At 35.3% G+C, this 14314-nt stretch overlaps 1 protein-coding gene across 1 annotated transcript; it reads right to left on the bottom strand.

Annotated features, from left to right (window-relative positions):
* Positions 1-918: 918 nt before the first annotated feature.
* LOC137737991 (beta-glucosidase 40-like) lies at positions 919-9056 on the bottom strand. The gene is made up of 13 exons (XM_068477584.1): positions 8897-9056; positions 3768-3834; positions 3477-3535; positions 3326-3401; positions 3166-3237; positions 2919-3006; positions 2565-2820; positions 2363-2478; positions 2053-2276; positions 1831-1862; positions 1656-1758; positions 1444-1552; positions 919-1341 (listed from the first exon to the last, which is right to left on the bottom strand). Exons 1-13 carry the CDS (start codon positions 9041-9043, stop codon positions 1155-1157), a joined length of 1536 nt encoding a protein of 511 aa, XP_068333685.1. The 5' UTR covers positions 9044-9056; the 3' UTR covers positions 919-1154.
* Between the last annotated feature and the right edge of the window lie 5258 nt (positions 9057-14314).

Here is a 14314-nt window from a genome sequence, read left to right on the forward strand (position 1 = left end):
CGTGTCATATTTTGCCGCCCTTGTTCATGGTTAGGCCAATTGGCATATTCAATAGGTTAGATTTTGGCTACGCAATCCTTATCATGGAGAAGGATTTGAAACTATAAGTCCTTCCTGGTCAACACAAAGATTATGCAAACATTGACCCATGTTTAAACTTTGGTGGACTGGTTGATTAGGACAGGTGGAACTGAGATAGAGTTGAATGTGGGACCACAATACAATTAGTTTTATATTTTTGTTAGTGCCCTAAAAAGGTCGGAGATTCTACATAAATTTTCTACCAAATGACCTAAAACCAACTCTAATGGTTTACTTATGGCTTATAATTTAAGACCAACTCTAACATAGAGTTAGGTGGGATAAAAATATAAGTGTTTTTATGTTTTTGTGAAAGGTGTCAAACGAATGATGTGATTGGAAACTCTTGACAGGTCTTTCTCAATCTAAGGACCTAAGGTACTAGCTGACTGTCAATTGGGCTCGAGTGTTGGAGAGCAAACAGTATTGATAGCTTGAACATTGGATCATGATCGCTTCCTCGACGTGACAAGAACATGAATCAAAACAACCCTTGTGTGCATTTGATGAAACCTTCTGGTGTAATTTAAATGCAGAATTTCGCGGAACGTAAGGAGCATCGGTTCATCACCTCCTTGTTCAAGTAGAAGAAGCCGAGAAGTTCTTGAACCATAGAGCAGAATCCTTAAGGTATCTCTTGAGATTGTCTTTGTAATCGACAAAATATAATCCGAATCTGAGTTTGATTGCCTTCAACGCCAGTTTGATTAGCGGAATGAGTTGCTTGAATCCCAAGGGATTGGAACGGAACACTCGTTCCTGAGTTTGCTTGCCTTTCCAGCCTTTCTCTGCTTCGCAATGTATATCGTGTGCACTAATCACACCTTTTATGTTTCTAAGTGTAACAATATATTGATTGCAAAAATAAATCAAAAGCTTGTAATTTCAAATCATATTTTTCTTTTCATAGAATCATAAGCTATTTTTGTTCCAAACGTCTGTCCACAAACTATGATCTGAACACTGTTTATGATGGCTTGCTCGATCCCAAAGAAACTTGAACTGCAACAATCCTCATGTACTCGATGAGTTGGGGTGCAAGTGCAGGACTTCAGATTCACAACATCAGATGATCATTCCCTTGTCTGAGTAGAATTCAAGAAATTCGTGAACCATTGAACGGAGTCCTTTGGGTATCTCTTGAGCTTGTCCTTATAATCCACAAAATAGAGACCAAATCGAGAAGTGTATCCAGCCGCCCATTCCCAATTATCCAGCAGAGACCAAGCAAAATAGCCTTTCACATTGCAGCCGTCTTCTCTGCATTCCACGAAAACAGAATGATATCAGCTTTTACACCACAAAATATGGACAAGGAGGAGTAGATTCATAGCTAGTGGATTAATAAAAGATGGTTAATACTTGATTGAAGCTAGCAAATTCGTAAGATAGTCATGGTGGTATTTAATCCTTTTCGTATCCTTTAGAGCATCCTTGAGCGAAATGAATGGGCTATTCGGGTCATCCATGCCTGCGGAAATAATGAAACCAAGAAGATTAACTCATGAAATGTCCCATGAACATGAAGAACTTTTGGATTTCCCATCCCTTCTATTTGGAAATCGAAACATTACCATTTTCAGTGATAATCACTAGAGGATTGCCGTACTTTTTCTTAATGTAGTTCATTAATTTTCTCATCCCCTCTGGCACTATGTATAACCATATAGAATTCGCCTGCAATTTCACACAAGCATTCATGTCGGATCAATTAAAGGTAATTTACGAGAGTTTAACCATACTACATACCCTATCTCCGATAGGTTTCCCGTCTTTGAATGCTGAAAACATGGAAAAAGAAAGGATATCTTCAGCTAACAACAAAATTTTGAATGATAACAAGTTATGGAACTCTAACATGTTGGTCTTTGACTTCCCTATCTCTGAATTGGTGATTCCGACAACTTATGGAATAACTGGAACATAGAACGGTTAAGAGGAATATGTAACGCGTTCAATGTGAGTACTTACGAAGAGTAATGGCACCAGAGTCTGCAAGGCTGTCATTGAGTAGATGTCCAATTATATCAGCGGTATCGTTGCTTCCATAGAAGGTAGTGTAGTGATTAATGCCCACAAAATCCAAGGACCCTTTAATTAGAGCAGACTCGGATTTGGAAAAGGTTGGCAGCCGACTTCCAACCCTACTTCTCATAGAGCTTGGATAATCCCCAAACATAAATGGATCAAGAAACCTGCCGTTCCAACATAGTGATTACACAAATTATAACGCAGTTCCTAGTCAAATATAACTAAGTAGTAAAATCAAATTTGTGATTACCAGCCAAGCTGAAAATCTTGGGCTATTTTAGTTGCAATGACGTCTGCTGTCGAGTTTGTTGCTGATTCATACCAGATAACATCAAATGATGCCCCAACCGATCCACGCTGTTTTGACTGCAAAGACACCAAGTAGCATCATTAATCAACTTCTGTTGTTAATAGTTACGCGCATGAATATTTCTCCATTCCATCATTCTTACCTTATACTTTCTCCGGTAAATATCAGCCGCAGTTCCATGAGACAGGATGACATTGTGAGCAACTATGTAAGGCTCAGTTGCTGAGTTTCCTGCCCTGCAGAAAAGTAAAAGGGGGATGGAGCACCTTCCCGGTGCCTCGAGCCCTACATCATATCCTTGTATAGAAAATGTATGTGGCTCGTTGAATGTGATCCAGTGCTTCACCCTGTCACCAAAATTTTGAAAGCATGCGTCCGCGTATGTTGCAAAGTCCTTTCTGCAATGGACTAAGGTCATATGAATCACTTGAATCCAAAACTCATCGTTAATCAAACTTACAAAAATTAGAGGAACAAAACTGTCAACGTTGATTACATGACTTGAGGGTTGAGCCACCCGTTGTATTTGTCTTCCAAGGCTTGAGGGAGGTCCCAGTGATAGAGGGTCACATATGGTTCAATGCCTGCACATACAGAATCTCATAGTTCAGTCCATGATTCCATCCTGATAAATAAACGTTCGATGCTGAAATTTCTCCGTTGCCATTAAGAAGTGTGACGGAGCTTAATGCAAAGTCAGAAGTACATACAAAACTCTGGAGAAAAATGAAAATGTAAGGCACCTTTGGCTAGCAATGCATCGATGAGACGATTGTAGTAATCAACACCCGCCTGATTAATATGCCCGGTTCCATCTGATATACGAAAAGCTCGCAGTTAAAATTTGATGAACTAATCTTGTATGTGAAGTAAATATGAACTCATAGAACTAATAGAGCTTACTGGGGAAAATCCGAGTCCAGGATATCGAAAATCTGTAAGCATCCATTCCCATGTCCTTCATACGTTGCACATCCTCCTGCTTGCAACTAACTTAACTTTTGCTCAATTTAACAAAGAAAATGCAAGGGTTAGTTTTGAGTACTAGACTTGCCTTATAACGGTGATACTCATCCACAGCAACATCTGCATTACTGGAATCGGTTATTTTACCTGCAGCACAAGGCAAATGATCCGCATGCGTTAGGTGTTATATATTTCTGAATTGCTCCCTAAAATATGGACGATTTGAGTGTCACATGGAATATATATACGAGCGTCTCTTTTTTTATTTAATTATGATGTGATGAGTGAGATACTTTGTAATTGGTAAATATTTCAAAGTACGGCAAAATATAATTTAAAAATAAAACTAAAGATTGACGATAAATTAACAAATTATTACCAAAAGTATGTGAAAAGGTGTCCCAGATAGAAGGCCCCCTTCCGTCCTCTTTAACTGCACCTTCGTACTGACAAAAAATCAGAAGGTAAAAAATGTAAGTAACTTGTTTTTTTTTATAACCATATTCCTCAAATAATTGTGTATCATATCAAAAGTACAATTGATATTAATAAAAGTTTAAATAAATTATGAAATAAAACAATATCTGGTTGATGAAAGACAAATTCTGAATGCTTTCGTGGTCACTATATATACGAAAAGTTATAAGCATCAAAAGGCTGGTTTGCAAATATCGTGAAGGAATGAAGAAAAGTTCTTTCTCAATTTACTTTGTCACGGAATTACCGAACTGTAATCAGAGTCATTAATATTATAAATTACTTATACACAAACAAATGGATAAATTTGATAAAATCATTATGTACTGTTATTTGGATTCAAAATTACACCATCGGCCCGTGCAATCGAGATCATTGATTGAGCATAATTCTAGATCGTCGGATGGGAAAAAACGAGATGAGTTGGATGCGAACAAAGAATCTTTAATCCAAAAACAGTGCAATTCAAAGTAATTTTGGATACGTGGTATGTGGGCATACGGATTGGTTCCACTTGGGAAGTTTTGGGAACCAAGGGATAAGGATCAGCATTTTGGGAATGATTAGCAGCACGTGGCATGCTATAATCATTATCATTTTGGTTAATATTGTTTGTTTGCCCAAGGTCGCTTTGCTGATAGGATTGGGTTTTTTGGTTATTATTATCCATTTAAAAGTGGGTGATATTGATGATGGATAAATGTTGCTATGCATGTGGCTCGGAATTGATCAAGATGGTCGGATAAGATGCATGCATGAGATGAAATTTTGATAAGAAGCCTAGATGGAATAGGATTTTGGTCTGATGAGATGCATGTATGGGATACCGAACTGAAACCTTAGTCTCGATTTCCAAATCGAAAATTTCGGAATTTCCAATTTCAAGACCGATCCCAAACCAAATTTTCGAGAATCCTGAAATAGTTTCAGTATTTCGGGACAATGGGAATCCCTAAATATTTTTGGGCTTTTCGACTTTTCGGCTATAATAACTTGGTTGTGGCTGTGCAGTGTGCAGAATAGCAAATCTGCACTGCATATCTTGGCTGTGCAGTGAAGTGATCATCATAAAAGAAAAGCACCACCTATCCATTAAACACCACGAAATGAGCAAGACCATTTATTAATTTGAAACATAATATCAACACATGAGTCATGACTAATAAATTTCCAGATTAACTATCAATTTTAAGTTTTTACTACTTATTTCAACTACTTAACAAATACACACATTGCCCACAATTATATTCCAAAAAGGATGTTGTGTAAAGCAAACCCAAGTATACAGTATACTACAGAAAGTGTTCACCTTCAGCTAACATTTGAAGCCAGACTAGTGATAAAGATAACAGTAGAAATTATGTTTCACCAGGCTCCGGTTGTAGTGATAAACATCTGTAGAAACACGACTCCCACACATTTTACATTATTACATATATAGTTGTTGGTAAACCTTTTCATATGCCATGATGATCCAAGTGATTTCATTCAAACAAACTGCTCAACACACCATTTTTTTTTTTAAGATATCTCATTTCAGATTTGTCCTTCCATACCACCAAATATATATACTCTCTCAAGACTCATCATGTCAATAGATGAACATACATTGAAGTTTGAACAATCGTGTATACGAAAAAACAAAATAGCTTATAATTATATCATGGGACAAAAACCAGAGTTTACTAGGTTCCTTCATAATTTCTTTTACGACTGACATAATTTGAGTCAGAGAAGCGGGATATGAACTTATAGTTTACATGTGTGCAAGTGTTCCCGTGAGTGAGGATCATTGCATGTGTAAACAGTTTAAAAGCACAAATAATGTCATGCTTTGATGACCATTCCAGCAAAACGTTTTACAAGGAACAAAGAAACAAAAGTAAAAAAGCTCTGATTGCAGAAGGTATTTTAGAAAACATGACTTACGTCAAGCTTCCTCCCCCTTTAACCTCTCATTCCCTCTATAACCTCTTCGTGGATTCAAAATCCCTAATTCCAAAAGCCCTAATTCAAAAACCCTAATTTCAGAATTCCTAATTCAGAAACCCAAATTCAAAATCCCTAATCGAATTTGGAATCAAACAATTTGTATGAACTTTGGTTGAGTTTATTGCAGGAATTTCTTACCTTTTGTAGCGAGGAGAAGTGCGGACTGAGACCGAGAGCTCAATTCAGGAGCCGGATTCGGGTGGTATGGACAGTGGGTGAAGGCCCGATTCTGGTGAGGAGTGAGGACTGTGAGGAATGAGGACTGGTGTGGGTAGATTCGGGATTAAGGCGAGTGGGAGGAGAGTGGTGAGGTTCCGTTCAGAAGATACTAAGGTGAGGTGAGGTGAAGTTTTGAGTCTGAGGTAAGGTAAGTGTCGAGAGACCGAGAGAGAAAGTCAGAGACAGGGTTTGATAACTTTGATTTATATTCAACGGTTAAGATTAAATCTCAACAGAATCCGACGGCTATTAAAATTCTAAATATATATTTAAAAATTAAATAATATATATATTTTTCGGTTCGGTTTGGGATTTTCGAAATCCCAAAAACTTGAGACCGATTCCTGTACTAAAATTTCGGGATCGGTTCTGTATTGGGTATCGAAATTTTTGGGATTTTCGGTTTGGGATTTTTTCGGTTCAGTTTCGGGAAATATTCGGTGATGTGATAAGCGCAGATAGGCTCGGATAGATGACACGCGGATCAGTCTCCCTTCCAAGAGTTTAAGTTGCAATTGAATTCTACAAATACCATCAGACTGCAAGCAGATGCACAATCACTATAAATACAAGAGGTCGTGCAACATGGAAAACATACTCCAATTCAACACACAAATTGTCTTGGGCAAACCTCTCAAACATCTTGAGATTTTTTTTTTTTCCGTCAACACACCATCAGTTTGGATAAACAACACTGTGAAGGCAACTGGTGACATCTTCAGTTTGGATAAATAGCACTGTTGCCGTATAATCAACCGTTCCCGGAGCACCTTCAGTTTGGATAAACAGCACTGCATCAAGACCGACTGGTTATCTATCCAAGTCTCGGTCAAGAAGGATTTTCGAATCCTTATTGCCATAGGTCATCTCATTAGCCATCTTGGCGAAGTGAGGTTTTACAGGTTACTACATTCGGCACATTGAAAGCCGAATTTGATATTGAACTTTGTAGAACTAGCAGCCTTGTCTTCAGGCTCTAGACCTCAAAGGTCGAGGCGTGTTTCTTCCTTGGCCGTAGTTGCAAGATCAAGAAGTCAGTAGCGCGCTCAACGTAACATCAACATATTTTACTCATTGGTCGACAAGTTGGCACGCCCAACATACAATTGAAGAACATAGTTAGCTTATTAATTACTCAGCTTGCGCGCCACGTAGACTTGGTAGTTTTTAGGATCAATAACTGTCTATCTATTTACTGTCGTTGATTGATTAAATGATCTTAAATTTAATTTTTTTCCTTAAAAAATCCATAAAAGATGATTTATAATATAAACAGTTATGAACACTATCTAAACTGAGGAGGAACTCTTCTTCAATGTTAAGAGCCAGCCAAGCTCCTCTCTACCTCTATCATAATAGATAGTGGTCATTTTTTTAGGCCAAAAACTAGAAAACTCCCGAAAATGAACTTGGAATTCCGGTAATGACCCTCATTTCTCGATTGCATGACTTTGTGGACTCTGGCCCTCAACCGTCATTTTGATGTGAGCTGAAGTGCTTTTTGCCTTTTAAGTAGGGGTGGTATTGGTACGATTACTGTACCAAAATCCATGTACCAATTATCATACCAAACTTTTGGTATAACAAAATCTATTATCATTACCATGCTAAACTTTCTGTATACCGAATTTCGGCATGCTATATAGTTCGGTTGGCATGATATGGTAATAGTAATTACCACTTTGTTTTGGGCCAATTTTTTTTTTCCAACCCAATTCAAGGCCCAAACGTGTTTTGGTCATTCCCTTTGGATTTCTAAAACTTTTTTATTTAATTATGAGAATTTTATAAGATTTATTTAAGAAACAAAAAGTAAATAGATGGAAGAATTTCTGAAAGAACCTAATATCCCTAAAAAAATAGTACAAAGATTCCTAAATTTCATCTCTACATTCTTTAAAATTGTACAAAAATTAACTTGATAGACGAAGTCAGGGAGAAAGACATCCCAATTTGATGAAGGAGAAGATGAGATGGACTCTGGAGAGAGAGAGTCGCCGGAAATGGAGCTATAGAGACGAAGTCAGTGGCTAGATGAATGAAAAGATGAAGAGTCGTAGCGCAAGAAGACTTAGGTTTTTTTATTGGGAAAGTTGAGGTTAGAGGGTGAGATGATTGGATAAATGACTAGGAAAAAAATATAAGTGCATATATAATGATAATAATACCTAATTATATATAAATGAATAAATAAATGATATAATATTAATAGTAGTGATACGGTACGGTATACCATTGGTAATAGTTTTGAATACAATTACCATACAAAAAATGTATGATACGGTATAAATACTGTACCATTACCAATGGTACAAATTTTTTGACACAACTTTGGTAGGGTAATTTGGTAAAAAAATTTCACCCCTACTTTTAAGTGGGTTTATTTAGCAACAAAATTGAAAAACCGGAAAAGCTCCTATGCTCCAGCAATTACATCACCATCACATTCTATCTTCACGTGATTACTGTGAATCTGCGGATGCAATGACTTGCAAAAACTACAACTACAATTTTGTTTCAAACATGCAATATTTGTAACGATGAGTCAAACTCGGAACCTCACGTGCTCGGGCGCTCAAATACGATGCAAATGCTTTTAATCAAGTGAGCTATCCGCACTCGCACGAGGAACGGAGCGAGAAAAACATCAAAACTCAGGGTATAAGATGCAAATGCAAATCCCAGAAATTAATCACTGATTACTGGAAACCCAAACACTAAAAAACAGAAAACTATAATCACGAGAAATAATGAGTAATTAGTGATCTTTAACCACCACGTTAATCAAAAGGGCAAAAGAGTCAGTTGAAAAAGACGAACCTGGAAAGCAGAAGACGCAGTTCCGAAGACAAAACCTTTGGGAAAGCTACCCCTGTTGATATCCAAATCCGACAAACATGTTGGAAACCCAACAGCCAATAGAAATGCTGTGACGACCAAAGCTAGGCCTCCTCTTTCCGACCCCATCACTTCTCAACGGCGGCGGAGATATTAAGAAGGAGATTGGCTTCTAATCCCTGCTTAATTAGAGAGAGATTAACGAAAACTACAGGGGAGGAATTTGTAGAAATGGGTGAGGGAATAAGGGAAGAGCATTTATAGTGGTGAGTATATTTGCAGTGAGAGACAGACAACGTGAAAAATGGGTGGTTGAGTTCGATAAGGCATTAAAAACGTAGTGCAGTGGGTGGTGGTCACCACCAAAAGTGGCGGCGCGCTACCCCAGAGAGAGAGAGAGAGTGGTGTTATTGGACAGCGGGGAATGAAAAACCAAACTCCTGAGTTCACACGTTTTCATACCAGAATGATGAGCATGGTGGATGCATATATATATACATGTATATTCATATCATAAATGTATTTGTGTATCCAGTCCATGAGGATTCAGATTTCAAATTGCAAATTGATTCATTTTACATTGCCCTTGCCTTTATCTATAATCCTGGACTGTAGTGGATTGTTTTACAGCCATTCCTTTGTTTTTGGAATATATAGTGTGCCTTATAGTCCAGCTTGGCATTCCTCATAGGAAACGTACCACATTATCTGGAAATAATTTTAAAATGATTGAAAACGTTTATTTTTTTTTAACGAGCGATATTATATAAACTAAGCAAGAGGAGGTGGGCTAAGCCTCACAATAGGCTAACAATAATGTAGTTTAAATTGCTTTTGACAAAAATCGAACCTTAGACCTATCACTTATAAGTGAAGAATAATACTACTAGACCGTAGTACTAAGTAGCGATCAAAAGCGTTTTTAGAAAAAATGTTTCTGTGTTTTAAAAACACGTGAAGTGCTACCTATAAAAAACATCAGTTATGTTTGCACATGCCATGTGTTTTTCACACACGAGGTCACAAGTGATGTACATATGTCCTATCAGTTACTGATATACTATATTCAAATGTAATGTAATATAAATTGTGTTCTATCTAACATTATTACGATATAAATAATAACATAACTAGTCATTTCTGTAACATCCCACATCGCTCAGGGGGGTGATATTTATATGTATATTCTCATCCCTATCTAGCACGAGACTTTTTGGGAGCTCACTGGCTTCGGGTTCCATCGGAACTCCGAAGTTAAGCGAGTAGCGCACGAGAGCACTCTCAGGATGAGTGACCCATTAGGAAGTTCTCGTGTGAGTTCCTAGAAATAAAACCGTGAGGGCGTGGTCGAGGCCCAAAGCGGACAATATCGTGCTACGGTGGTGGAGTGGGCCTGGGAAGTGGTTCCCTCCGGGCCGGGATGTGACATTTCAGTAAGTATGGTGCAAAATTAATAATTAATTTATGGCATTTAGTTAAAATGATCAGTGAGATTGTTATATACTTCCTCATTTTGGTTCTCGAGATTTGAAATTAATAGGAATGATCTTTGAGTTTGCCACCATCAATCATTTGGTCATTCTATGAAAATTGTGTTAAACAAAAGCTAAAATGATAAAATTACTCTTAATTTAATAAACAATGGTCCAAAATAATTTGGCAAAAAGTGAGAGTATTTTTGTCTTATCCTTATTTAATAGAGATTTTTTACGGAATGACCAAAATGATTGATGGTGGATAAACTCATGGACCACTTTTATTGATTTCAAATCTTAATGATCAAAGTGAAGAGTTTATGTCAAATTTAAAGACCATTTTAACTTAAAAACCTTAATTTTTTGTCACTATTATCTCACTCCATACCAAAATATGAAGGGTTAGGCCTGGCAAACGGGTCGTGTCTGTCGTGTTCGTGTCGTTTTCGTGTAACACCTGTTATCTTAACGGGTCGTGTCGTGTCACACCCGTTATCTTAACGGGTCCTTAACAGGTCGTGTCACTTTACCCAACGGGTAAAGTGACCCAACCCGTTATGACCCGTTAAGAAAAATATATTTTTTTTTACAATTTGCACATACCACACATTGCGACATAAATATTACTTGAAAACATTAAAACATTTCTCGTTCAAGTACTATATCTACACTCGAAAATGAAAGCCTAATAAAAAAAATAATACATACACTACTAATCTATTACAAATATTAAATGTATATAATTATTAATATTATAGTTGATTCATACTTTTATTAAGCATATAAATTCCACTAGTGTAAATATTTTAAATTGAAGATCGAATTCATTCTTTGTATTCATATAGGGTCAAGGAGTGTAGCTGTTAAAATTCATCAAAATCAGAGTTAAAATAACCGTTAAATCGTGATTTTTCGTTTATAACCGTCGAAAAGCTTTGTCACGTTACTTGATCTTTGAATGTTTTTTTTTTTGTGATTTTTTGCTGATGTGATCTCCAAGCATATACAAACAATTTTTACGGTTTGGATCGTTGAAATTAGTTTTGGAGAATTCGTAAAACGATAGATTGACTAACACTTAGAGTTTATTTATAATTTTATTAAGTATAACATAAGATTTTGTGGTATCCACTTGTGTAAATATTTTAAATTGAAGATCGAATTCATTCATTGTATTCATATAGGGTCAAGGAGTGTAGTTATAAAAAATCATCAAAATCGGAGTTAAAATAACCGTTAAATCGTGATTTTTCGTTTATAACCGTTGAAAAGCTTTGTCCCTTTACTTGATCTCTGAATGTTTTTTTTTTGTGATTTTTTGCTGATGTGATCTCCAAGCATATACAAACAATTTTGACAGTTTGGATCGTTGAAATTAGTTTTGGAGAATTCGTAAAACGATAGATTGACTAACACTTAGAGTTTATTTATACTTTTATTAAGTATAACAGAAGATTTTGTGGTATCCACTTGTGTAAATATTTTAAATTGAAGATCGAATTCATTCATTGTATTCATATAGGGTCAAGGAGTGTAGTTATAAAAAATCATCAAAATCAGAGTTAAAATAACCGTTAAATCGTGGTTTTTCGTTTATAACCGTTGAAAAGCTTTGTCCCGTTACTTGATCTCTGAATGTTTTTTTTTTGTGATTTTTTGCTGATGTGATCTCCAAGCATATACAAACAATTTTGACGGTTTGGATCGTTGAAATTAGTTTTGGAGAATTCGTAAAACGATAGATTGACTAACACTTAGAGTTTATTTATACTTTCATTAAGTATAACATAAGATTTTGTGGTATCCACTTGTGTAAATATTTTAAATTGAAGATCGAATTCATTCATTGTATTCATATAGGGTCAAGGAGTGTAGTTATAAAAAATCATCAAAATCGGAGTTAAAATAACCGTTAAATCGTGATTTTTCGTTTATAACCGTTGAAAAGCTTTGTCCCGTTACTTGATCTTTGAATATTTTTTTTTTGTGATTTTTTGCTGATGTGATCTCCAAGCATATACAAACAATTTTGACGGTTTGGATCGTTGAAATTAGTTTTGGAGAATTCGTAAAACGATAGATTGACTAACACTTAGAGTTTATTTATACTTTTATTAAGTATAACATAAGATTTTGTGGTATCCACTTGTGTAAATATTTTAAATTGAAGATCGAATTCATTCATTGTATTCATATAGGGTCAAGGAGTGTAGTTATAAAAAATCATCAAAATCGGAGTTAAAATAACTGTTAAATCGTGATTTTTCGTTTATAACCGTTGAAAAGCTTTGTCCCGTTACTTGATCTCTGAATGTTTTTTTTTTGTGATTTTTTGCTGATGTGATCTCCAAGCATATACAAACAATTTTGACGGTTTGGATCGTTGAAATTAGTTTTGGAGAATTCGTAAAACGATAGATTGACTAACACTTAGAGTTTATTTATACTTTTATTAAGTATAACATAAGATTTTGTGGTATCCACTTGTGTAAATATTTTAAATTGAAGATCGAATTCATTCATTGTATTCATATAGGGTCAAGGAGTGTAGTTATAAAAAATCATCAAAATCAGAGTTAAAATAACCGTTAAATCGTGATTTTTCGTTTATAACCGTTGAAAAGCTTTGTCCCGTTACTTGATCTCTGAATGTTTTTTTTTTGTGATTTTTTGCTGATGTGATCTCCAAGCATATACAAACAATTTTGACGGTTTGGATCGTTGAAATTAGTTTTGGAGAATTCGTAAAACGATAGATTGACTAACACTTAGAGTTTATTTATACTTTTATTAAGTATAACATAAGATTTTGTGGTATCCACTTGTGTAAATATTTTAAATTGAAGATCGAATTCATTCATTGTATTCATATAGGGTCAAGGAGTATAGTTATAAAAAATCATCAAAATCGGAGTTAAAATAACCGTTAAATCGAGATTTTTCGTTTATAACCGTTGAAAAGCTTTGTCCCATTACTTGATCTCTGAATGTTTTTTTTTTGTGATTTTTTGCTGATGTGATCTCCAAGCATATACAAACAATTTTGACGGTTTGGATCGTTGAAATTAGTTTTGGAGAATTCGTAAAACGATAGATTGACTAACACTTAGAGTTTATTTATACTTTCATTAAGTATAACATAAGATTTTGTGGTATCCACTTGTGTAAATATTTTAAATTGAAGATCGAATTCATTCATTGTATTCATATAGGGTCAATGAGTGTAGTTATAAAAAATCATCAAAATCAGAGTTAAAATAACCGTTAAATCGTGATTTTTCGTTTATAACCGTTGAAAAGCTTTGTCCCGTTACTTGATCTTTGAATGTTTTTTTTTTTGTGATTTTTTGCTGATGTGATCTCCAAGCATATACAAACAATTTTGACAGTTTGGATCGTTGAAATTAGTTTTGGAGAATTCGTAAAACGATAGATTGACTAACACTTAGAGTTTATTTATACTTTTATTAAGTATAACATAAGATTTTGTGGTATCCACTTGTGTAAATATTTTAAATTGAAGATCGAATTCATTCAGTGTATTCATATGGGGTCAAGGAGTGTAGTTATAAAAAATCATCAAAATCGGAGTTAAAATAACTGTTAAATCGTGATTTTTCGTTTATAACCGTTGAAAAGCTTTGTCTTGTTACTTGATCTCTGAATGTTTTTTTTTTGTGATTTTTTGCTGATGTGATCTCCAAGCATATACAAACAATTTTGACGGTTTGGATCGTTGAAATTAGTTTTGGAGAATTCGTAAAACGATAGATTGACTAACACTTAGAGTTTATTTATACTTTCATTAAGTATAACAAAAGATTTTGTGGTATCCACTTGTGTAAATATTTTAAATTGAAGATCGAATTCATTCATTGTATTCATATAGGGTCAAGGAGTGTAGTTATAAAAAATCATCAAAATC

Source organism: Pyrus communis, chromosome 6 (assembly GCF_963583255.1).
Source record: "Pyrus communis chromosome 6, drPyrComm1.1, whole genome shotgun sequence".
NCBI classification, from domain to species: Eukaryota; Viridiplantae; Streptophyta; class Magnoliopsida; order Rosales; family Rosaceae; genus Pyrus; species Pyrus communis.